Here is a 27,246-nt window from a genome sequence, read left to right as displayed (position 1 = left end):
ATGATTAAATGTGTTAAATGTGGGTGTTTAGGAAAAAATGATAGGAATATTTAACATGAAGAGAACGTTGTGGTTCGATAATAACTTCAAACATAAGAAGGTTTTGGAAAAAATGATTGCGACCCATTTTGTATTCAATTTGTGCACTAAAAAAAAAGTACTTAAAGTGAAAAGTTTGCCTTGGTATTTATTATTCATCCAACATATTTATTTAATGTCCACTGTGATCATAGTACTATAAAGGAAATTTCAACCACAATGACTTTAAAAAGAGACAACAATTTGAAAATATTAAGTTCCCATAGTCCAGCTGAAGTGGCAAAATGTGTTCTGGCTTTAAAGTGTAGAAGGAATTTATTACAAATCTTTGCATAGCATGATTTTGTAAGAAGAAGCATATTTTCAAATAGATAATTTCATCTCTAAAATTTTTCTAAAATAGATAATATAACCTTTTATCTTAATTCAAAAATTTTCCAGGAATTCAAGATAACAGAGTTCAGGTCTGTTGATATCTGATTATGTAATACTAGAGACTTGATGCACGAAGATTCGCGCAAGAATAGGCCTTCCTTTCCCTGGCTGCTGGCATTGCCTTTGCTCCTGCCTGAGCTGCCTTTCCACCTTCACATGCTACCCAGAGGCCCAGAGTGACTGGGGTAGTGTGGACCACCCCACCCTGGCAGCTCAGCGCTTGTGTATGCAAATTAACCTTTCATCTTTGTTGGGTTAATTTGCATACTCACTCCTGATTGGCTCATGGGTGTCATGAAGGTACAGTTAATTTGCATTTTACTCTTTTATTAGTGTAGATAGTGATAATACATAGCTGACCCATAAGAATAAAGATGTTCTCTCTTATATGTATGTCTGAAATAAAATATTGTCAATTTGTGATCTATTTGCTTTTGTTTCTTTGGGTCTAGAATAAAGTACAGCACATGGGTAGTCATTAAATGTTTATTAAATTAAATGGAAGCAATTGTTTGATATCTGTAATGAGCTTGTACTATTAGGTTGTGAGCCATATGAGACCAATGACTCCTCTGTTGTTACACAGTGTCTAACATGGTAACTAGCCTGCAGTATGTTCATCCAGTATGTAAAATAATGAAATAAAAAAAGTCTTAGCATAGTTTTAACCAAATTTTCAATTGAATGATAATTAGGGTCTACATTCAACTACTGGGTAAGGTGTTCCTAGTTTATAATGATAAAATCATCTCATCAACCAATATAGGCAATTGACAAAGCATCCAAACCATTTCCATAATCCATTCAAAGTTAATTAGTTATGGGCATGAACCATAGAGGATGCATAATTTACTGTTAACATATTAATTTTACTCACTTCGATTGAGATGAGAGTTTTAATGAGGTCTTTATTGAGTTGGTTCTTTCTCAGAGGAGTGATGGAAAGTCAGTGAATGTTGTAAAAAAATTCCCATTTTTGACATTTCAGTAGCGAGTTGAAGCAGTACTTAGCAGGGTCCAGTAGGAGAATAATTATACAGAAAACCTACTTGCTTCATATTTATATGTGTGGACACACTGGGATTAGATTTAAAAAACAAAACAGAACACTTGAGTTTGTGATATTTCTGTTCAGGAGAATCTGAAGAATCTGTAATATTAACAATTGTCATATAAGAGACCCTACATGTAAGAGAAATTTATTCAATAGCACATAGATTTTTTTCCACCATCAGTGACTTTGCTTACAAATTTAATATTGTAAGAGCAAATTCAGAGTAGTTGCCCATATAGTGAAGTGTTTGAGTCTCCTATTGAGAACTATTGTATTTTAATCCATTTGACTTCTAAGTATTGTATTTTAAATGTTTTGAACTAAAAAACAATCCATACATGATTTCATTAGGGTTTCCTAAGAATTATTAGTTCCTAAAGTTTCAGGCTCCTTGGAACAAGATTTCTGGACATTACTGACATTTTAAGGTAGATAATCCTTTGTTGTGTGGGCATGTCCAGTGCATTATTATTGGATATTTAGCTGCCTCCCTGGCCTCTAATACACTAGATTCCAGTAACACCTTCTTGCTAAAAGCAGAATGTCTTCAGACATTGCTTAATTTCCCATGGGGAGCAAAATCTCTCCCCTTGAGAGCCACTGTCTGAGGATGAGAAGTGATGGGGAACACTTTCCAGAGTCACCTTAATCTAGGAAGCCTTTGGGCAAAGTGAAATAGGTAATAGATTGATCTGCTTCCTTCCACTTATTGAGGGAAACACAGTCGTGCTCATTCCAATTTATTTTCCATATTATTTTCATCACTCCTTTCTCTCCCAGCCCCCACCTTCCCTTCTCTTTTACTGTTTCTTTATCTCCTCTTGGTCCTAACCCTTCTTTCATACATGACATAAAATCTGTGATTTTTAAAAAACACCTCTGTTAATATCTGGACATTGAAGAATCTTTGGGGCTTACAATATTAGCTGATATTTAAAAACATATTTTTAAAAATTGATTTGAGAGAGGAAGGGAGAGGGAGATAGAAACATCAATGATGAGAAAGAATCATCGACTGGCTGTCCCCTACTGCGGCTTGAGTCTGCAACCCGGGCCTGTGCCCTTGACAGGAATTGAACCTGGGACCCTTCAGCCCTTAGGCCGATGCTCTATCCCCTGAGCCAAGCTTGGTAGGACAGCTGGCGTTTTTTGATGCACTGTTATCTGCGGTCCAGACTGACTGGTGTACCCGGGACACCTGTGCTCTGCAAGGCCCAGAAGTGGCAGCAGTGCTGTGCTAAGGCCACTCTGGCCACAGGCGACGCTGAATGAATGACAGCCACGTGTTGCCAGGCAGAGAAGCAGGGAGGGTTGGAGATGACTTTGTGCTGTTTTATATTAGAAACATAAATAACTTCCTTCAGTTAAAATGTAGTTGAGGTGGAGGGAGCCAGTCCCCTTAAAGATTATCATCTCAAGCCGTTTATTGCACTACTTTTAAAATTCTGATTGGAAACCTGAGGCATACAAAAAGAAGACAAAATACATATCTCTGCAAATCCATTTCCATTGCGTTCTAACAGTTCTCACAGGTTTTTGTGACAAACTGGAGCAGTGGGCATGCTCAGGCTCTGCTGGTGAAAAGAAGAAATTGCTATCAAGTTTTTAGTGGAGAATTTAGCAATTCATGTAAAAAAGTTAAGAAATATTTCTTTTCTTTGATCCTGACACTGGACTTCTAAATTTTGCCTAATAAGAAAAACAAAAAATAGTTATAAAAAAACGTTTAAATACAGTTCTTAATAGCAAAAATAGGAAAAAACCTGAGTATCCTACATGAATGGACTGATTGGATAAATTGTAATATATATTTAGTTGAAAACTATGCTGTAATTAAAATTATGTTGTAAAAACATTAAATAACATTAGAAGATATGGGTAATTTTTTTTTTTAGTATAAAACATGTTATTAAATAATTGGTGTAAGGAAGGTTACAAATAATTTAAACAAATCTATTTATGGGTCATAATTGTTATAATTATTTTATTTTTTTTGTTATTCTTCAGTTAAGGTTATTTTTCCCATTACTTTTTAGAGAGAATGAATGGGAAAGAGAGAAACATTGATGTGAGAGAGAGAGATATCAATTAGTTGCCTCCCATGCTTGCCTGACCAGGCCTGGGATCAAACCACAACCCAGGTATGAGCCCCTAACTGAAATTGAACCCGTGACCCTACCGTGCATAGGCTGATGCTCCAACCACTGAGCAACACCTGCCAGGGCTTCTCTTATTTTAATAGATATTTCATAAATGTTCTGCAACAACCAAGTATTCTTTTTGGAGTACAAATAAAGCAAAGATTTTTAAAATTTAAGAAACTCTAGTGGAGGCCTACAAAGGGAAATGCTGATGGCAAGTGTGTTTATCTTTGTGAAATGTTTATTCCATTTGCAGATATTTTTAAAAGATATTATTTTCATCTCACGTTTAAACATGTGTGATAGTAAAAACAAACAAACAAAAAAAAAAAAACCCTCTATTCCTTAGAGGAATGTTAGGAAACATGTTTGATAAAACCTGAGAAAAATTCCTCACCAGCATTTTATTTGAGGATGTTCTATGGCGGGTAAACAACTTATTATTGATTTTCTAACTAGTAAAAAATGATTACATTTGGGTTATTTGTAGTCTTTCCCAGAAACTCTTGTAAATTCTTCTAACCATGTGAATGTGGGAGAATTAATAGGTTGTGCTTCATTAGGGCCCATACTTCAAGCATGGGACAGTGCCTTTGAGAATTGGCAATAATAATGATATGCCCATTTGTTCTGGTCAGCTCTGTTAGCTGGTCCTCAGAGAGTGTCCAGAGAGAGAAAGAAAAATATTAGAGAAAAGTCATATTCAGAGACAAAGGGAAATAATTTAAAAATATATTCTTTCATCATTGCAGAGGTAACAATAAAACACATCCGTGTATCTGAGATAACCTCCCATTGAACTTGTGAGATCAGAAACTGGGAAGAGAGAAGGCCGGAGTGGAGGAAATGTTGATGAGCTAGGAAGCTGGGTTCAGGGATGGTCGTGAGGTGGTTTAGTATTTCCACAAATGTATGATCTTTAATGTGATTTGCTCCTTACCTTTATATCTCAACAAGGAATAGAACACTTTCAGTGCATAAAACTATCTTGTTCTAAATTTATAGTCATCGTAGCCCTAGCTCAGGGGTCCTCAAACTTTTTAAAGTGGGGGCCAGATCACGGTCCCTCAGAGAGCTGGAGGGCCGGACTATATGAACTACTAATTCCTACTGTAACACCTCGGCTGCGCTCACTGCCCAAAAAACCTGGCGGACCGGATCAGACTCCTCTGCGGGCCGAATGCGGCCCGCGGGCTGCAGTTTGAAGACGCCTGCAGCTGGTTTGGCTCAGTGGCTAGACCAGGGGTCGGCAACCTTTAAGACATAAAGAGCCACTTGGACCCGTTTTCGAAGGAAAAAAAAACACCTAGGAGCCGCAAAACCATTGCGACATTTAAAACAAATATAACACTGCATATATTGTTTCTTACCTTAATGCTATATACCGGATTGTGCAGTTAGCTGTCAATCTGAAGAAAAAAAGGACTTTTTCACTTAACAATGTAAAATATATTTTTGCAAATTAATAGCTAATTAAAATATTTAATTTACCTGGTTAATGGGATTTTTGCTCCTGAACCTCAGTACACAGTGTCTGCACATCAGGACTGTAAGACATTACCTTCATTTTTACACAGGCTTGCTAGTTGTCATCTGTGAGGCGTGATCGATGTTTGTTTTTAATATAGTTCATGTTGAAAAAGACCTGCTCACATACATATGTGGAGCCGAAGATCGACAGGACTCCAAATGCATACTTTTTCATGTTTATATAAGTGTTGGGGATGGCATTCCATGTTTCGAACACAAGTTTGTCCTGTTTGGAAGGTTTTCAATATCACTCCACTTATGATTCTGAGCCAGAATGGCCTTCTGACGGGCAACATCCTCAAGAGTAGCGGCCAAGCATTTGAACTTGGACACCCATATATCTTTGTCAGCTATATCAGCCAGTTCCATCTCAAGATCAGGTTGACTTACACCTGCAAATGCAGTCATATTCAATAGGGATGGGTCGATCGCCAGGGGAGTGACAGGGAAGGATAATGAGTTTTTTTCCTCTCTGAACTCACAGAATCGTTTCCCAAATGAACTTTGCATTGTGGTGATTGCAGACTTCAAATATTCCAAATTTATCATATCATGACTTTGTTTGAACTCTCTCAAAGAGGGAAAGTGAGACAGTGTACCTCTCTGTAAATCTTTGACAAACACTGTCAACTTGCGCTCGAATGCCAAAACCTCCTCCAGCATGTGCAGGGCTGTGCTTCCTTTCCCCTGAAGGGTTGTATTTAGTGTGTTTAGATGTGCTGTCATGTCTACCAAAAAATGTAATTTTTCCAGCCACTCTGGTTGTTCCAGCTCAGGAAAGGTGAACTCTTTGCTGGCCAGGAAAGTTTTTACTTCTTCCAAACATGCGACAAAGCGTTTTAGCACCTCGCCTCTGGACAGCCACCGGACCTTGTTGTGGAGCAGGAGGTCAGAATATATGCTTTCCACCTCATCCAATAGCAAACGGAACTGGCAGTGGTTTAAACCCTCTGCCATTATCTTATTAACAAACTGAATGACCACATCCATCACTTTTGTGCATTCCGGGGGAAATGTTTGAGCACACAATGCCTCTTGGTGTAGGATGCAATGAAATGAGAGCAGTGTTCTACCCAGAGCCTTCTGCAGTAGAGCCACAAAGCCCTTCTGTGCTCCTCTCATGCTCGGTGCCCCATAAGTAGCCACTGAGACCAGGTGGTTGGTGTTTATTTTTTCGGCACTTAAATAGTCCAGGACAGCCTTACAGATATCCTCACCCCTTGTTTGGCTGTAGTCCGGGGAGGAGGTGGCGCTGCCACCGGCACTGTAGAGCAAGTCCCCGTGCAGCGCCCGGAAGACGACAGCCGGGAAGACGACAGGAGCGGCGGGGTCCGGAGCCACCGGCAGCACCGCATCCTTGCAGCGCGGCCGCGCAGCCAGGATGTTGTCGATGCTGAACATGCTGGCGGGCATTCCCGAACCCCGCGCGGGGCTGGGACTGGGACAGGATGGGACGAGGCGCAGGGCCGCTTGGAGGAGGAGAAGCGCCTCAGCGTGGGGGGGTCCGCGCCTCCAGAGCAAACAGAAAGAGAGCGCCGGTGAGCGCGGCTGCTCCCTCCCCACCCCGCCCCTGCGCCAGCCTCAACAAATCACCTTTTCTAAAAAAAAACAAAAACAATTCATCAGGCCCCCAATATTTTGTAAATTAATTAGTGAGCCATGCATGCCATAAAAATAATTCATCAGGCCCCCCCAATATTCCGTAAATTAAATTAAGTAAATTAAATTTAAAAATGTAAATAATAATTTAATTAATTAATTTAATTTTTTTTTATATAATAGCCACAAATTTCCTACAGTGTACATCTTACAAAAGGACCTGTCTCCCATGCTTAACCAACAACAAAAATTAGTATTAGAGGTGAGTGATACAGCTCCCCGCCCGCCCCCTGCTGTCGGCCCTGCTGGGAGCTGCAGCAAAGGTTCAAAAGAGCCGCATGTGGCTCCGGAGCCACAGGTTGCCAACCACTGGGCTAGACCATTGGCCTGCAGACCAAAGGGTCCTGGGTTAGATTCCGGTCAAGGGTATATACATTGGTTGCAGGCTCCTCCCCGGCCCTGGCCCTATCTGGGTGTGTGCAGGAGGCAACAAATCGATGTGTTTCTCTCACATTGATGTTTCCCTCTGTCTTTCCCCCAATCTTCTACTCTCCCTAAAAATCAATGGAAACATATCCTTGGGTGAGGATTAACCAAAAAAAAAAAAAATTTACAGTCATTATTTCATCTCAGGTTTTCTGGATCCCTTGCTTCAAAGGCACCTGCAGTCCAGGGGAGCAGGGCTGGTGGCAATGCTCCATGGCTTCCCAAACTCCAGGCAGTAGAACATTCTAGTCCTGGAGAAAGGCAGGAATCTGCACCTTGGCCATCGCACACACAGTGGCTCAGGCTGCTCACTGAGCCACATTCTGACTGTGCATTGTGAAGGCCAGTCCCAGAGCTAGTGAAGATGCTTGTGTGGTTCTGAGTTCACGGCAATGCTGGGCATCCTCAGCCACATCTCCTCTGTGGGGAGACACACAATCAGGTCACACCTGCTCCATGTGGCCTGTGGCTGTGCCAGGCTGTGGCCAGAGCAGGTGTCCCCTCCGTTGCGATGCCAGGTCAGGGCAGTCACTGAGCCTCAGTTGTCTGTGGTCTGGTAGGGAGAACGGCAAGCTCCCTCTCTAAAAACCCTCGATAGCACAGCTGTGAACACTCCACTCCCTCCTTAAGTTTCACCAATCCTATGTACATCCCAGCGTCAACAGCTAGTGCTGAACATTTTGTGATTCCCCTGACATCTCTTTGCCCTTTAATAGAGAATCATTTAATAGAATTGTTTCTTCCTCTTTCCAGTCCCCGAGCTAGAAATCAAAGCTCAACAAATCTTTTCTGAAAAACTTCTTCTCTTTACATGCAATAATAGAACATATTACGACACCATGAAGGTTGAAGTGCCATTAAAAAAACAACCTTTCAGAGGATGTACTGATATTGAGGAGGTTTGAAAAATGCTAAATGAGTACGTCTTAAAATAGTGGAGGCTTATACGGCTCATGAGGGGAAAACTCCACAGCACCAGATAGTAATTTTAAACCACAAACATCACCATCATCAACCATGAGGACTAATCGACTTGGGGCAGAGGAGTGCTTTATTCCTATTGATCCATCAGTATTCGGCAGGATTAGTGCTAATTCCTTTGTAAGTCAACTCTCCTTGTAAATTCTGATGGAGAATAGCTAACAAGGGACGAGTTTTGTTCCTAAATAGTTATGTTCCCGAGTTCATTTTTATCTTGTTTAGCTAGTTGAGCTGTATCAGGCTTGTGTTTCTAACCATAGAAGGAACAGTGAGACAAGTCCCAGTCCTCACCCACAAAGAAAGGGAGGCAGTGCTGGTGAGTGAGATGGTAACACTTGAATAATAAAAAAAGATATCTCAACTTGTCTTATTATATTAATATGTGGCAAAAAAGGAAGAGCGTTGGCTTTTGACACATCCAGTTGTTAGAATGAGCTCGAGTAGACAGACAATGAATGATGATGCACTACAAGTCCGGGCCCTCCCCCCTCTGCCTCCCCCTCCCCCTTCCCAGAGCTATTACAAAACAGTTTGTGGTGGGAAGGAAATTGAGTGGTAATTATGCTGAAAACAAACTTAAAATGTTAATAATATGTAAATTGTTTTCTGTTGGATTGAAAAGCGCTGTACAGTACAAGGCAATCACCAGGACAGGTTCTTTCACACCCCTATTGCTTACCCCCTCCATCAGCCTCATGCCTCGCTTTGAATTTCCTTCCTTATAAACCCTTCGTGGCCAGCCTGCCACCCTGAACTTGGCCTCGAAATGAAACAAACTTCAGAGGATGAACTGAAAAGGGACGGTGAACATGCGGGAGGAAAAGAGTTGCAGACCTCAGGGGTCCTGGGGGGTCGTGGCCAGTAGAAGTGGAATCGGTGGCCCTTTAGTAAAGTGACCAGGTTTTACTTCCCTCATCTGGTTATTGTGACGACCATTTGCTGGCATCTCAGTTTCTTCCATTGACCCTGACAACCAGCATGGAGGAACCTTGAGTCTTTCTCTGGTCCACTCCAAGTCCCCGACATCACTGGTTGTAAGCCTTGTTGGATCATCTTCAAAGCCATCAGATATGGTGTAACAGCCCACCAGTGAACCTTTCGCTTTCCTTCCCTCTTGCCCAGCAGAAGGACCTGGGAGATAGATAAACACTAAGTAGCCCCCTGAACAGAGAGGCCCTTATACAACCAGCCAGGGAAGGACGACTTAAGAGCAGCCTGTTCTCATCAATATTATGATGGGCTGAAGGGCTGTGTCCTTTTCTTTTTTAATTAAACTTTTTATTTTGAGATAATTGTTGGTTCACATCATTGTAAGAATTAATACAAAGAGATTCTCATTAGTAATCCTTTAGTCATTTTTCCCCAATGCAAAAAACAATAGCACAGCCATGATCTAGACATTAACATAACCCATCTATCTTCTTCAGATGTTCCCAGTTTTATTGTGCATGTATGTGTGCATATGTTTAGTTCTGTGCAATTTTATCATATATGTAAGTTTGTGCATCTGTTACCACTGTCAGTACAGAATGCTGTCATCATCGTGGGTCCCTTTTTCATACCTGTTTTGTCCTATTCTCCTCTCCCTCTAACCCCTTACAGCCACGAGTCTGTCCTTTATTTCATAATTCTGTCATTTCAAAAATGTTACACAAGTGGAATAGTATAGTATGAAACCTTATGGGATTGGTTTTATTCACTCAGGATAATTCCCTTGAGAACTATTTAATTTTTATCCCAAGGTTTGAGAGGTTATGTCATAATCAGGATAATCATGTTTCTCCCTTAATAGGATTATAAAGTTAGCAAGCCACTTTCATATGCAATATTCATCTGATGCTCTCAACACGGTAGAAACAAAAGCCTTAAAAGAAGTATAGATGACATGGTTCAATTTTGTAGCTGTGGCAATGTTGGCTGGCTCTTCAGCAAACCCCCTTCCTCTCCCTCCAGGGAGGCACCTGGACTGCACCTTCCAGCTTCTCTTTTGGGTAGCTGGTCCTGTGACTAGAGTTTGGACAATGCGTCAGAGGGGATGCATTCCAAGGCCAGCCCGGGAAAACCTCCCATGGAGGCCCTTCCACATTCTTTTTCCTTCTGGGGCCATCTTGGAATCCTATGTCGAACTTGGTAGAGCCACAGGGTGGGACACATCGCCCTGAATTAACTCTCTGGGATCTCTTGGCTCTTGAGCTGCAAGTGACCAAAGGCATGGAGCAGTCACTGTGCCTATGGAGGTGGCCGAGGGAGGGAAACACTAGCAGACTGTAACACATCCTGTCCTTCCATTTCCTCCCCGGGTCTGTCCTCGACCAAGGACATGCATGGCACTGGCCTCACACATTCAAAGCAAGTTGCTGTAAGAGTTTCTCCATTTTCTTTGAGTTTTGTTGTTTTGTTTTGTAATTCTTCAGGAATTCATTTTTACGAAGGGCGCTGTGCTATTCAGCACCTTGTTAGCCATTCCATGCAGGTTTTTATCATGAATTAATTTTAGCTCTGTTATTATAAAAGAAAAAAGTGAGGAAAAGGGTAGTCTTGGACTTACCTTGCTAAGATATACTATGTTTCTGGTATGGTAGAATTTTTGTGCTTTTGCTGGGTACATGAGCTTTTGCATCTGGATAACCTTACCAATGCAATGCAATTCTGATTAATTCAGGGAAGAAAACCGAGGGAGCCATGGAGCTGGGTGGGCCCTTAATGTAGGGAGTCATGTCTGTGAGTGGTTTCAATCTCCCTGAATCTTTCTGCAAACTTTCTTCTCATTTCTGCTCATCTTCCTTTTCTCATTACTCCCATTCAGAGATGTTTTTGGTTCGCATTTCTTTGCTCTATTGAAACAGATGTTTTTGAAGTGACATGTTTATCTGCAAAGAAAAGTGATGGTGATTCTTCCCACATGAATAGCTGCAAATGAAAACTGGCTTCTGGAACTTACCTTTTTGGCAGCCTGGCAGGATTTCAACTCTATCTCCCCGCCCCCGGCCCCCCTCTTCTCTTGCACCTCACAGCCCCAGCATGGCCTGTGGTAGATTCTGAATGATGCCCTGGGTTTTCTTTTCCATTGTTTTTATTTACTTTTTTCTTAAGAACTATGGGTTCTTCCATTAGCATGCTTTCCCAATAAGCTCTGCCCACCTAGAGTCACATTTCAGAGAGATGTGACTCTAGATGTGACTCATTATTCTAGATGTGACCTAGAATAATGGTCAATCTTGCACTTTTGGGGGACACTATTTTCCTTCTTTAAAATGTGTGAGTTGAGTGGTAGTAAAAATAAGTAAGTGATACATTGGCTGTTAAGAAATGCTTTCAATAAGATCAAGAATGATTGGGGGTGCAGAAGAATCACCTTTCTAAATCACTGTTATATTAGGACAAGCTCTCCACAGGAATAAAATCAGTATGATAACTCTCAGTGAATTGAAACTTTAACCTGGGTCATAATGACTCCTTAAACACCATACAAATGGAAGGCTTCTTTTGTACCAAACAATACTTTCTGCTTAGTGTTCATAGTCCATGAGTAGGCATGCATGCGCACACTCATTCACGCTCACACCCACAAACACGCACTCTGAAAGGAGATTTACCATGTAGAACAGAGACTCGGAGAAGACGGAATATGCAGGATTGCTCCATGGCCTAGCTTCATGAAAACAAAAAGAATGCAAACATTCACCAGAAAATCCATAGCAGCCAAGAGAGCATGTAGTGATACCCTTGAACAGGTCTACGCTAATGGAATGGAACAATCTCATGTAGAAGTGAGAAATTAAAAAGCAGTGTTTATTTGCTCTTTAATTTTTTATTGTGGCAGATTTTTTTTCCTACTTATGTTGTGCATATATTACTATTAAAGTATTTATGCTCATCCTTACGTATACCAGCTGGATCTAGTAAGGGAAAACCTGTATCTGCAGAAAATTACTTATGATATTCTTTTATTACTTTTTTGAATGTCTATTGGATGTGTAGTAGTATTCTCTTTTTTTGGGGGGACATATTTTATTAAGCTTTTCAAAGACCCAGCTTTAGGCATTATTGATTATTTCTGTTATAAGTTTGTTTTCTACTTAATCAAGTTTTGTTTTTGTGTTCATTTATTTATTTCTGTCTTTTACTTTCTTTGGATTAACATGTTTTTTTTTAATTTCTTGAGATAGTTAATGAAATAACATATTTTCAGATTTTCTCCTTTTCTAATATATTTATTTAAGGCTATACAATTCCCTCTAAGCACTGCTTTACCTGCATGCCACAAGTTTTGATATATCATATTTTCATTAACATTTAAAATTATTTTCTAATTTAATTTTGATCCAACATTATTTAGAAGTATATTCCTAAATTTCCAAACATTTAGAATATTTCTAGTTATTTTTGTTGTTAATTTCAAGTTGAGTTTCACTGTTGTCAGAGAACATTATCTGTATGATTTCAATTATTTGAAATTTGTGGAGACTTCTAGCTATGACCCAGTATGTGGCCAATTTTGCTAAGTATTTGCCACTGGTATACTTGAAGAGAATGTTGTTCTCTGCAACTGGGTAAAGTGTTCAGAACATGTTCAATTGCATCAATTTTGTAAATGATTTTGATTAAAATATTTAATAATCTTACCCATTTTAAACTAGTTATTCATTTATATGAAAGGTAAATAAAATGTATATATGAATCTAATATTTTTCTCTTAGGTGAAAAATTAATTACAGCCCAATAATTTATTTAAATCTATCTGTACATCTGCCTTAAGCATGTGTATGTGGGTATCATAGAAGCACATTTCTCTTTTATTTATGGCATTAGCAAAATATACAGGTTGTATAACTAAGCTCTTCTTGCCAATCATTATTTTTGTTGGTGTCCCTGTTTTCTGTTTAAAGGCCACCAAATCAGGAAACCACATGCCCCAAATAAGTCCTTTCCCATAAATTACTGAAAGCAATGATCCATACCACCACCATATTTATGCAACACTCTATTAGCACATGAGAGGTAATAATATTTGTGCTGTACTGTTCAGACAAATCTATTTGTAACAAAAACATATAGAATGCTCCCCCTGAATTCCTCTACTCTGCTGCTAGGTTGTTGTTTCAAAAATATAAATCTTATTATGCTACCTCTTTACCCCATTTAATAAATTTCCAGGCCCCCCCCCCCCCTTACTTCAGGAGAAATTAAATTTCTTTAGCTTGGCATGCCAAGCCTACCAGGGTGTGGCTCCTGCCTTCTTCTCAAGTTGTATCTCTTCACATCTCCCCGAGTCCCAGCCATCCATGGAATTTTCTGGATGGATCACAGTCTCTAGGCTGCTTTCTCAGTCCACAGTCCACCATTTCTCCATCCGATCCTGTTTTCCTGATGGATGCCTAGCTACTCTTAAGACTGCTCTGATGTCACCTTCTCTAGGAAGGGCCTTGTTCTTTGGAGATTCCTCTCCTCTGTGCTTTCTCAGCACCTTTGCCCCACCTCTGCCACCACGCTTGCTGTGCTGCAGGGCAGGTGTGGATTAGCTGCCTGTCTTTCCTCATTGAGGGAAGACACTGCAATTTCCCCCCTTTGTATTTCCAGAGCCTGCCTCAGTGCCTACACACAGAAAGCACCCGGGAAATGTTGGGCGAGTGTTTCAAGTGCAGCCATCTTGATTATAGAAACAGACAAACCACCAGAAAAATACTCAGATGGCGTCATGGGTGACATTAAAGCAGAAGCTTGAACGTCTCTTTGGGCACTGCGTTTGGGGGAGTTGTTCTAATTTACTTTCTCTGGCATTTAGGTAAGCGGCAGGGGAGGGGAGTGACATGGAGGAAGCAGGTGTGTGGAAAGTACACGGAGACGCCTTTGGCTTACACATCCAAGGATATGAGGAGCTGCAACAGTGATTGTTTATTCAATTAGTTTAGAGGACTCGTGATTCACTGGGTCATGTAAGTAAGGGAAGTGCTGTGAAGGCTCCAGTTCCCTCTCACATTCGTTCAAACCGAACAAAAGCCTGTGGAGACAATAACCAGCCTTGGCCACGCTGGCATTTGACGAGCTGCTCATCCATTCTCAGAGGGAACAACCTTGGGCAGAGTAGACAGATGCAGAAAGTATGTTTCCTGGCTTTCTGTCCCAGTTTATTTTTACTTGTGCTTCTCGGATGATTTCATTCTCGTGGCGTCTAAAACTCGGCAACTATATAAGTTCTCAAGGCATAGGGTTGTAGGGTTTTTCTAGACCTGATCTGGGTAGAAACAGTGCTTAGTCCATTGTAGGGTTTTCCAAATTGTGAAGTTGAGTCAAAAAGTTGCTTCCTAATAAAGTTAACCCAGTTGATCCTAGACATTATCTTTGTGGGATGGGAGCAGGGGAGACGTCCTACTCCGACAGCCTTTCAGATTTCAGAATACGGAGTGGAGGCCGTTTCTCATGTAGTTCCTCTCTTCCAACACTTTTATGCATCCCAAACACTGGCATGGTAGCCAGGGCACTCGGGCTGCAGGACTTGTTCTAGAGTTAGGGCTCAGAGAACTGAAATGACGCAGCCTTTCATTGTCTGCCTTGGAGCAAAGACACAAATGGAGAGCACAGGGGTTATTTGGGGAAATGGGAGACTCATGGGAAGGTGCGATGGCTCCTCCACAATGAAATGACACATTAGATGAACAGAAGGCACTCCGCCAAGGTTGGAAAGCATAAGCTCTTCCTAAAATGGTGTTGCACGTCTATCCTGGAACTGTTACTTGGCAGCCTCGGTGACAGCAATGGATGGAGTGCTGGAAACTCTGAGCATTCACTCAGAAGAGAAATTTTACTGTTATTGTTATGTATCTTCTCTCTTCCCCCCTTTCTCACTTTCTCCCTTCCTTTAGGTGTGCAGACCAAAAAATTTTGTGAGTGGTATTAAAGAACTAGATACATGGACTCCAGCTTATCATGGCACCTGTCCTTGGGGACATTGGCCTTTTCAAAACGTATTTTTGAACTAAGTTTTTGTTGATTTCAGAGAGAAAGTGAGAGTGAGGGAGAGAGAGATAGGAACATCAATGATGAGAGAGAATCATTGATTGTCTACCTCTTGCACCCTATCCCTGAACTTGGGATCAAGCCCAAAACCAGGCATGAGCCTTCACAGGGAATCGAACCAGTGACCTTTTGGTGCATGGGCCAGTGCTTAGCCAACTGAGCCACACCGGCCAGGCACCATTTACTTTTTATAAACGTTTATATAGTTTTTGTATTGCCATATTTTTTTTTCTTTTTCATTTTGTCTTTCTCAATATGTTCACTTTTTATTGCATTATGATTTCAGCTTTCACCTTTGTTTCGCAAATCTGCCTTCTTGAATTTAATTGAACACAAAGCAGACAGATGCTCCCTAAAATTTAGTTTTTGTTTCTTTTGGTAAATTTTCTTTTCAAAAGTGTGTCTTTGTCTGCATTTTGAGTGCTCTATTCTCTGCTTCCTTATTGCTGAGTCTTTTCACAGATTTTTCCCCCCCTCCTTGTTTTGTTGTCCTTGACTAAAGAGAGATGAATGTTGTCTGGGTATTGTCCAAGGCTCCCTTCACTGCCTGCCAGGGTGTTGGTGGAATCTTCTGCTCATCTCATAAGCTAGAAGGATGGGAGCAGACTTGGATTTTTGGTACAATTTACGCATCCAAAGGTACTTTATTCTGTGTCATTTCTTCTCTGGGATTGTTGAAGCCACTGGTGAAGTGTTTCCAGCTTCCTGTTGGGTCAGACCTGCACACTGGATACATACGTGTGGCTGTGCTCAAGGTCTTGCTCTACACACTACGGGAACCTCCATGCCTGATTTCTGCTCACTGTGGCACAAAGTGGGGGACTTCCGCGGCAGATGTTTTCAGTGCTGATCTGAAATGGTGAGGGGTTCACAGTGACGCTTTCCCTCGGGTCCTGGCGGCCAGATCAAAAGAGATCTGAGTTTCTTCATGACTTGATAAGGTCCCCAATGTTGTGCTTCTCCAGGAGTGGGGGTTGTTAACATGAGTGGTTATAAGTGATAGTCCATATGATGTTCATGATCATTTTAACTGTACATTGGCTGACTGTGATTCATTTTTGCATAGCATCCTTTGTCCTATCAACAGAGTCAAGGGTTGGGATTTGAAGTGGCTCCTTCAGAAATGAATGACACTGGTGCCTGACCTCCTCGTTCCTGTGTGTGTGTGTGTGTGTGTGTGCGCGCGTGCCCCTGAGTACTCCTGGGCATGTCCTGGGCATGTCTAGTTGAGCATGTGGCAGGTGTGTTAGCCTGGGGTCATGTCCTGGCCCTGGGATCGACTTTGGTTCCTCAGGGCTCCCTTTGGCTATCCTCTCTACTCAGGTGGTAGCAATCTGAGTTCAAAGCACTTTTATGAAATACAAGTGAAGGGAGAATTTGACAGAGGATGCTTTGGTTCCTGCTGTCTCAAATATATGGTGTTTACAAACAATAAATATTTTTACTGGTTTCAACTCATAATAAAAAGAGTGACATAGGAGTATATATAGTAGGAATAGGAACATATCTTAGGAAGTGTCAGTCATTTTCACGCGAACTTGTCCTTGTATAATTAGCATTATATTCCATGTGCCACTTCTTTTTAATCGTTTAAACTGTCTATTTTGTAGAGTGGTTTGGTTAAATCTATGTTGTGAATCGACAATCCATTTAATTGGAGACCCATAAATCTATCCCCTTTCAACCTCTGTCATAGAGAATGCCTTAAAGACTTTGTTTTCTGGGAAGCATTTTAATGAAGAAAGTTTGAGTTTGTCCACACCTGAGAATACACTTAATCAATTCACATATACATGGCAATTCTATGAAATATAGATAGAGATATCATGCATTATTCCATACTATTTTCAAAACTTGTTAAATTGCTGTCTCATATTTAGCAGGATAGGAGTCTGTGGCCAGCCTGAGTTTTCATTACTTTTAAATAATATATTTTATTTTCTCAAAGATTTTCAAGTCCTTTTCTTTATTCTTTGAATTAAAAAATTAGAACAGCGTATGTTAGATGTTTTCATTTATTGTTTTCCTGGTTGTATTTGATCTCTTTTCATCTGTTGATCAAGGTGTTTCTTCAGTCTAGGAAAACTTCCTTGATTAAAGCTGCTTATATTTGCTTCTCATGGAAGCCCTATTGGCAGCAGATAGGACCATCTTACTCCTGTTCGCTTTCCATTTTCACCTCATCATTTTTTATTTAATTTATTTAATTTTATTATTTTTTAAAATATATTTTATTGATTTTTTACAGAGAGGAAGGGAAAGGGATAGAGAACTAGAAACATTGACCAGCTGCCTCCCACACACCCCTGCTGGGGGTGTGCCCGCAACTAATGTACATGTCCTTGACCGGAATCGAACCTGGGACCCTTCAGTCCGTAGGCCGACGCTCTGTCCACTGAGCCAAACCGGTTTCGGCCACTTCATCATTTTTTTTTAATGCTTTGTCCTTTTCTCTTAGGTTTTGAGAATTGAGATGGGTCCTATTAGTGATTGATGGACATTCCTGGTAGAAACATGAAGCCCCAAATGAAGGGAGAAATAGAAAAGTTTAAATTCACCCTCGTTTTGCTTTGCCAGTTGCCAGTCCAAACAATCTGGAGGGCAGTTGGGCTCTTGGAGGAGAGAGTGAACACTAGAGGCAGACGTAGCCAGGAATGCTTTTGCTCAAGAGCTTCCATTCCTTTTTTGGAGCAGCACTCAGGGCTGGCCGCTGCAGTCTGCCATCCTTTGGCAGGCAGGCTGTCTATGGTGTGTGAGTGACTCCATGCCTTTCTGTCCCAACCACCTGTCCTACGCTGCCTCTGAAACCCAGAGCACTTCCTAGGGCTGCTAACGGGAGCCACTGCCAACCTCACCTCCTAGGGAGCAGAGCTCTGTCCATGTGCTTTGCATATAATATTTCCCTTTGCACGTTAGAGATTCACAGTCAGATGGTGACTCAAAGAACTTTCTCTATATTTTACCTCATTGACATTCCCGGCAATTTCTTTTGGATGGATGACTCCTTGCTTACATTTTAAGGTTGACCCAGAGTTTTTCCTTTTTTTTATTTTTTATTGCTGATCATTTTCATGTGGCTCTAGAGGGGAGTAGTTTGCATATTGCCAAGAAGTCTGAGTGTTCTTTCTTGTGACTACAAGTCAGAGGATTTTGAAGTCAGCAGGGTGGGCTCAGCCTTGGGAAATGGAGACTTGACGGTAATCTTAAGTGTCCTGCTACAATATTTCTCATCTGGTTGCCTATGATGATCAAAGTCACCAAATATTGGCAGTGATGGCAATGATAACAATTGCCTTAATGAAAAACAACAAGGAAATGAGATGCTGGTCAAAGTTCTAGTTATGAGATGAATAAGTTCTGAGGATCTAATGTACAGCATGATGACTAGTTAGCAAATATTAGTTTGGAGCATTATTTATGTGAAAGTTGCTAAGACAGTAAATCTTAAATATTCTCACCCCCCAAAAATTGTAACTATGTGAGGTCATGGATGTGTTAACTAACTATATTGTGGTGATCATTTTCCAATCTATACATGAATTAAATCATCACATTGTACACCTTAAACTTACACAATGTGATATGTCAATTACATCTCAATAAAGATGGGGGAGCCGGGACTGGTTTGGCTCAGTGGATAGAGCGTCGGCCTGCGGACTGAAAGGTCCCGGGTTCGATTCTGGTCAAGGGCATGTACCTTGGTGGCGGGCACATCCCCAGTGGGGGGTATGCAAGAGGCAGCTGGTCGATGTTTCTCTCTCATCGATGTTTTTAACTCTCTGTCCCTCTTAATTCCTCTCTGTGTAAAATCAATAAAATATATATTAAAAAATAAATAAATATATATATATTAAAAAAAACTATAACAGTGGGTCACATGGTTAATGTGACTATACTAATATCAATTTGATTTAACATTTATAGCAATCTAGGAGATTTGTTGGTTGAATCTCCATTTTATAGCTGACTCTACTAGAAATGAAATAACCTGCCTGCCCTGGCTGGGTGGCTCAGTTGGTTTAGAGTGTTGTCCCATACACCAAAGTTTGTGGGTTAGATTCCTAGTCAGGGCACATACCTAAGTTGTAGGTTTGATCCCCAGTTGGGGTGTTTATGGGAGACAAATGATCTCTCTCTCTCTCTCTCTCTCTCTCTCTCATCTCTCTCTTTCTTAAATCAATCAAAACATATCCTTGGATAAGGATTAAAAAATATAATAACGACTTGCCTAGAATTGCATAGACAATATGTTTGAAGTGTCCTCAAAGTTTCTGTTCTTTTGGCATCCTTCCTGTTCAGTGAACTATTTTGCCTTCATGTCTACCTATGTAGCTCTTTAAGATTATTTTGGTGATTTAGATCTGCTTGGCTGTATTGGAAGACCTATGGGCCAGGAGGCTGCTATTCTCCATGGTCACTGTGAACAAAGTACTGTCAACATAGCAGAATCTCAACCTGATGATGTTGCTGGTCTTGCTTTACTGCATCCAATTAGGGCAGCAAAAATTAAAATCAGAGAATCTGCAAAACCATTGATAATGTAGGGAACTCTTTTTTTTTTTTTTAAATATATTTTATTGATTTTTTACAGAGAGGAGAAGAGAGGGATAGAGAGCTAGAAACGTCGATGAGAGAGAAACATTGACCAGCTGCCTCTTGCACACCCACTACAGGGGATGTGCCCGCAACCAATGTACATGCTCTTGACCGGAATCGAACCCGGGACCTTTCAGTCCGCAGACCGACACTCTACCACTGGGCCAAACCGGTTTCGGCAGTGTAGGGAACTCTTGAAACATAAAAGGTAGCCAGAAAGTGTTGGGGGAGGTCAGTGTCTGGTAGATGAAAACATTTTTATTCTTGCTTCATAAAAATGTATGCATTTATTTTATAACTTCCTCCTTGAGATATACTGGTCAGCTCCATCATTAGATTAGTATTTTCCTTTACAATATATTAGAATAAATAAAAATATTGAATAACTCTAAAATTTGTCACTGTAATTGTAAGGTCATTCTTTGTTACCTTTATTCTAATTGAATTGTGTCTTTTCTTCCCTTAGGTTACGGTCTTTGGTCAAACAATTAGAGAGAGGCGAGGCTTCAGTGGTAGATCTTAAGAAGAATTTGGAATATGCAGCTACAGTGCTTGAGTCTGTATACATCGATGAAACCAGGTAAGCTAAAAATGACAAGAGTTAGTGTGCTGATGGTGACTTTTCCGTTCAATGGCCCTTCTGAATTGTCCCCCAGGGCATGTAGAGGGTAGCATTCAAATGACTGGCCCTGGAGCTTTTGTTTCCACAAGCAAATGGGGTAGATTTGAGCTCACTTTTCCTCTGTACCTCCTCATCTATCAAAAGGAGCATTCAATAGAACTTAATCTCATCCAGCCATTACAACACTGGAGTGAGACCATGTAATAGGGGAAAAGGTTTGACACATTGTGAAAATCTGGTAAGATTTTCTATCAAATGTAGGCTTCTACTATGATTATTGCATAATGTTAGGCTCAGTCTATATATTATGGGCCTACTCTGGTTCACAGTATCTGTCTCTAAGTGGAGGGTCTGGGGGTGATGGAGAAGCATTTGTTCTCTTAAGCACCCCGTGTTTCTCCTTCAGTCTTAAGTGTGACATTGATTTTTCTTAGCAGACTCTTTGCACTTGAATGATCCAAAAGTACTAAAGTGCTTCCAATTACTAAATGTATTTGAAAACAACAAAATTGCTTTTCTTTTGAAAAAAAAAAAGTTGAAAGGATGACTATGAAATCTTCTTTTTAAAATTCCGTTAGGCTCCTTTGTCGGTATTTGTGTGTCCTTACATTTCTATGCCAAATTCCAATCTGAGATGATTCTTAGATGATATCTCAGGCATCTGAGAATTCTGTGGCTTAGTTTTTGTAACATGATTGGTTCCTAATTTAAGGACAGTTGATATCATAGTTCCCCTTCCCCCCAAATGTTACACTTTATCCTCTTTCCCCAACTGATGTGTTTAAAGAAAAAACAGCTTTTTATTAACACCAATTTTTACTCCTTTTTAGTAGGGCTTAATATAAGTATAAAATGCCATTCTAAATTTGATGTAACTTTTTATATTTGTATTCTGTTCTAGACGTCTGACCTATGAACAAGTTTGAAAATCAGCGAAGTCCACCTGACAGATGACTTACATGTCTGTGCTCAGATAAAGAGCTGTTTATTAGGGGAATTTTGCTTGAATTTAAACATTTAAGTTTCTATGGTGGCCTATCAAACCAGAGAATATCAGTTGACATTGCTAGGGTCTGAGTAATACTTTATCGTCTATTAGTTTTTCTTTTTTTTTAAAAATTACTTGTATTGGAATACAATTGGCACATAACATAGTGTAAGTTTAAAGTGTACAATGTGTTGGTTTGACACATTTCTATATCACAATATGATTACCCCACAGCATTAGCTAACGCCTCTATCACGTCACATCATTATCATTATATTTTTGTGATGGGAACAATTAAGATCTAGTCTCGTGCCGAAGCCGGTTTGGCTCAGTGGTAGAGCGTCGGTCTGCGGACTGAAAGGTCCCAGGTTCGATTCCGGTCAAGGGCATGTACATTGGCTGCGGGCACATCTCCAGTAGGGGGTGTGCAAGAGGTAGCTGGTCAATGTTTCTCTCTCATTGATGTTTCTAACTCTCTCTCCCTCTCCCTTCCTCTCTGTAAAAAATTAATAAAATATATATAAAAAATAATAAAATAAAGATCTAGTCTCGTAGCAACTTGAAAGTTTCTAATACATTATTATTGTCTATGGTAAAGTTTTTAAGTGTCAACTAAAAAACCCAACAGTACCACAAGGTCCATCTATGAAATATCCTTCCCTGTGCATTGTTAAATGGAAGGTATAGATTCCATTCAAATTCCACAAACCTAAAAATCAGGATGCTGGGTGCTCTGAGTGCAGTGAGTCTGAGAACCACAGAGCCTGAGATGGACTCTGACTTCTTCTGACTCAGTTTCCTTAATCAGGCCAGTAGAGAGAGCCATCCTGAAACATAACCTGTAGAAAAGACATTTCTGAAAAGCAAATAGTGAGCTTTTACAAGCCTTACCTAAAAGATGCCATATTTTTTTGTGGCTGATCTAATTGGGTTTCTTTGCACCTGCGTCTGCAGATGAGGGGAGAGGAGCAGCTGTTCAGAACAGACAGCTCTCACTTCAGGTTTTGTCTGTGTCCGGTTGTGTTTCTTGTGCTCAGGCGGCTCCTGGATACGGAGGATGAGCTCAGTGACATCCAGTCGGATGCGGTGCCTTCTGAGGTCCGAGACTGGCTGGCCTCCACCTTCACGCGGCAGATGGGGATGATGCTCAGGCGGAGCGATGAGAAGCCGCGGTTCAAGAGCATCGTGCACGCAGTGCAGGCTGGGATATTCGTGGAGAGGTAAAGACAACTGTCATTCATTCGATAACTAAAGCAGCGTAAGGATCACCTGTTCCCCAACAATGGAAGATTTGCTTTCATGTACTTTTGGTGTCTTTATAAATGCTAACAGTCCTGGGTGCAAACAGATAGTCTTGAACGAGAGATAGCAAAAGCATGGCTACTTTTCTCTCTGTAGCACCATTCGGACAAGCTTTTGCCTCTGGCTCAGATTCTTTTTGTCAAGAGTTGAGTCCAGTCTCCCACTTTTAAAGGAGGATATCATTGAATCCATCATCCTTGGACACATGTGGAGGATGTCTGCATTTGGGGCAGGTCAGGGACAGCTTGTGGGCCCCTGAGAGCAGTTCACTGAAAGGGCTTCAGTTCCCCTTGGAACTTTCCAATTCTGTTCACCATTGTGTTCTTTCAAATTACATTGTTTCTCTTCTCTGGACATAGATTCCAGAAACTGATCTATTCTTTCTGTAATCCTTATTATAAAAATGGATTTATTCTTCCTGCAATCCTTATTGGACATTTACAGATTTTAGAATGTCATAGTTCACCCTGGACGTTTTCCTGCTTGTTTTTGGCAATTGTAAAGAACAGCTCTTGTAAATGGGTTGCCCATAGGAGCTCCTTGTCCAGGTTAAAGGTCTACGTTGCATACTCTCTATGTTGTACTAGAATTCTCTGCTGGCAGAATTTTAATCATTTAATTTCCAATTTGAGCCACACGGACTGATTCTTTTTTGTTTCCAACAGTTCATGTGTTTGTAATTGTGTTAATGTCTTTTGAATTTTATACTTGATTGACTGTGAAAATATGACAAAGGAAATGTTAGGTCCTTTGGGTTGCCAGATGACATGACTTCTCATTACTTGTCAATACTTGTAAGATATAATATTGCGTTTTCTCCTTCTCTGATTTTGGCAGAATGTATAGACGTACATCAAACATGGTTGGACTGAGCTACCCAGCAGTGGTTATAGAAGCATTAAAGGTAAAACGAATGAAAAAGTATTATAATGCACAAGGTACTCCATAAAAATACAGTTACACTTGTCATTACAAAAATAAGAGGCTTTCATTTATAGTTCATGTAAAGATTTCCCTGTCATTCCTGATTTTTTAAATTTTTATTATCTTTTACTTATCTGTTTAAATGGTATCACTATCTTTTTAGCCTTCATCTTGCTAATTCTTTTATTAAATCAAACTCTGTGCATTTCATATTTCTCCACTTCCTTGGAGTCACTTCATTATGGGCTCATGCTGACTTTGGCCAAAGGAGATCAAATTTGATCTGATTATAAATATTGAACATCAGGAAGATCTTTGGTGATCATTATTACACCATTATATGATTTTCTACTCTAAGTCCATTTTATAGATGAATAAACTGAGACTCAGTGAGATTTTTTTTTTAAAACAAGACCATTAATTAGGGGCAGGACTAAAGTTTGATACCAGATTTCCAGGTATACAATAAGCCATAAATAATGGCATTGAACATAGGTCCCACAGCTCTGATCTTCTCCATATGCTCTCCTGTTTTCCCTAGACTTCCACTGAGCCCCCAAGTCCCATTTGAAGTCATGGGGATGTTTGAGTTTAAATGGTCTAAAACCGGTAGAATTGCTCCCAATGAGACAAGCTCTTGGAATTGCACAGAATATTTCTAAGAGTCCCAGAGCAGATATATTCCTCTGGGTGTGTGCTGATTCCCTTCCACTGGTCTGAGGGTATCCCCGCTGTGTTGAAGCTGATTTGGCTTGTGGATTTGAGGATGCGCTGTGCTAAGGCCCAGGATCACTGGGCTGGTTGACATTGCATGGTGTCTACACATGGAGTTGCATCCACTTGTTCAAGGATGTCCCAGCATTCTGACTATGGTTAAAGCTGTTCTTGTCTTTCTCTGAAACCTGATGATATTTTCAGAATATAACTTAAATGACCTATTCATGGGATCGGTGGTGGGAGTGATTCTTGATCAACATAATGTCAAGAAAAAGTCTTTTAGGGCCATTTCGTTTATATATTTTATAGTTCTTTTCTGTTGTCTATGTTCTCCATTTTCTGTCACTTTTTCTTTTAAACTTTATTGAATTTCTTGGGATGATATTTCTTCCCTACTTCCCTTTCCCTTTGGTAATTACCATACTGTTCTCTTTGTCTTTGAGTTTTTGTTTTTTTTGTCTCGTTTGTTTGTTGTCTTCAGTTTTATATCCCACATATGAGTACAATCATATGGTTCTTGACTTTTTCCAACTGATTTATTTCACTTAGCATGATATTCTTAAGATCCAACCGTGTTGTTAAAAATGGCAGTATTTCATCTGTTCTTGTGGCTGGATAGGTACCCAGAGGAGGGATTGTTGGTGCATGTGGTAACTCTAATCTTATTTTTAAGGAACCTCCATGCCATAAGGGCTGTACCAATTTACGTTCCCACCAGCAGTGTATGAGGGTTCCCTTTTCTCTACAATCTTTCCAATACCTATTATAAGTTGTCTTGTTGACAATAGCCATTCTCACAGGTGAATTGCCTCTTGGCTTTTTGGCTAAGATCAAGTGTAGTATCTGTCCTTAACAATTCAATATATCATCTCAATTCATCGTAAGAATAGGAAAGATACTCAAGAAGGATACAGCAAGGAGACACGTTTTCTCTCACTCCTCTTCAACTCCCACTTTAATGTCTAATATATCAATGTGATTTACAGTGACATTTCCCATTTAATCAGTGAAATCAATTCACATAAGATTTGATTTTTCATAACATCCATTCTGAAGATGCATGGATTTTCATAATTGAACCTGAAACATTGAGTGAGTCTTAGGAACATTAAAAGCATCTTTTATTTTTAATTCCTTCCTTTATTGGGAACATAAATACAGGTGATTATACAGGCACTAAGAAATTTATGAGACTATGTCTTCCAAATTGAAGCACCTTGTCTATGTAGAATAACTGCAGGAAATGTAGAACATGTGACGTGCACGATGGTTATTTTATGCTCAGGGAAAAGCAATTCTCAAATGTACACATGTATTTCTGAGGGGAGGGTACCTAGGTGATTCAGACAAGGAGTAAGTCCTAACTCTCTGAATTGCTATCCTTCTTCACAAGAATTACTGACATGTGCACAAGGTTAAAACAGATTTTCCTCTTGGTGTTGTCTCCTGTTCACTGGGAAAGTTCAAGACCTTTAAAAATGTAATATTTTCCCCCCTCTCTCTCTCTCTTTTTTTACTCATCTTGGAGAATAGGATTAAAAATTGTTAGACATGACAAAATGTTGAACCACCTACTGAGTAGTCAGAGGACTTTTCTTTAGGACTAATGATCAGAGGATGGATGTCATGGCAATGGCAATTCTAGTAATCAGGGTGAAGGTTCAGTTCTTGGGTTATGCTTAAATGGCCCCACCATCTATGGTCTGAATCCTATTGGGGTTTTTATGAGACCTGGGTTATAGCTTACATTCATGGAGTTTACAATGTCATCTGCCGTCAAAGCTATGGCTAAGTGGTGTCACAGGAGTTAATATCTGGTTCTGCTACTGAATAGACTCTTTATTTCATCTCTCTGAGGTTCCATCTGTAAATCTAGGGAGAGTAACACCTCCTTCCAGACTTGCGAGGAATTGCAAATGTAGATAAATTATCTTACACTGTGCCTGGTACAAAAAAAAAAAATGTGCTCAATACTTGTAGCGATTTCTTTAGTTATTATAATGGAGGAAAAATATTGAAAATGGAGGTGAGGTTACCATTGGTATGAATTAAAACAATTTGTTTTGGAAAAAATTGGTTTCCCTTGTAAATGATTCAGTTTTTCTGTGCGCTGGTCCACGAGAAAGAACCTTGATGACCTTGGGATGATCTTGACAGTGGGATGTTTGGAGAGATAGGATTGGGATGGATGGGTGATGTTGGGATGCAGTGAGGGCTGAGATGAGAGCCACTCAGGCCAGTGGTTCCTGATAGCCCAGGTCTTACCCAGGCACCATCTGACACACTGCCCGGACTCCATGTGGCCTCACATGGCTCCTTACTGTCAAACTCACAGCCGTACACTTTTTCTACTGAAAGCGAGACTCTGTCATAGTGAGAAAGTGAGACTGTTGCTTAACCTGTTGGTTAAACACACCTTTGTTTATAAATAGCTGGTTAGAAGTCTAAGACACATCAGGCAGTATTTATATATTCTGGAGTAGCTATTTATAGACAAACAAGACTTTGAACTTTAAAAAAAAAATAGTAGATGAGGTGTGTGTTCAGCTTAGGCCTTAGTTTTACTTTTTTTCAGTGGGGTGACTTACAGATTCGAGGACCAGAAGTGGTGACATTTTTCTGACCCATGCATTATAGGCTTTCTCCTTGGGTCCAGCTCAGCAGTTTGGATTAAAGTGACATGTTGTTTTGCATTCTATATCGTGTTTCTGAGCACTTTAAAGTGGGTTGCTATCCTCAACTGTGGACTAAGAGGAAGTCTGCACATGGCATCAAGGGATTGGGGAGAAGTTCAGAGAAGGGGAGCACTAAAGTT

At 40.3% G+C, this 27,246-nt stretch overlaps 1 protein-coding gene and 1 pseudogene across 9 annotated transcripts in view; both read left to right on the top strand.

Moving 5' to 3' along the window:
* PDE1C (phosphodiesterase 1C) overlaps positions 1 to 27,246 on the top strand; it is a 260,612-nt gene that overhangs the window by 163,289 nt on the left and 70,077 nt on the right. For all 9 annotated transcript variants that reach the window (XM_036453783.2, XM_045587234.1, XM_036453787.2 and 6 more), the window contains 3 exons: positions 20,345 to 20,458; positions 22,526 to 22,708; positions 23,628 to 23,694. In XM_036453783.2, the coding sequence (XP_036309676.1) occupies positions 20,345 to 20,458; positions 22,526 to 22,708; positions 23,628 to 23,694 (364 nt within the window). The remainder of the gene's footprint in view (positions 1 to 20,344; positions 20,459 to 22,525; positions 22,709 to 23,627; positions 23,695 to 27,246) is intronic.
* On the top strand, positions 25,236 to 25,333 carry LOC118727892 (annotated as a pseudogene).

This window comes from Pipistrellus kuhlii, unplaced genomic scaffold (assembly GCF_014108245.1).
Source record: "Pipistrellus kuhlii isolate mPipKuh1 unplaced genomic scaffold, mPipKuh1.p scaffold_m20_p_26, whole genome shotgun sequence".
In the NCBI taxonomy this organism is placed as follows: Eukaryota; Metazoa; Chordata; class Mammalia; order Chiroptera; family Vespertilionidae; genus Pipistrellus; species Pipistrellus kuhlii.
The sequence above is the reverse complement of the archived record's forward strand: the minus strand, read 5'-3'. Positions and strand labels throughout refer to the sequence as shown.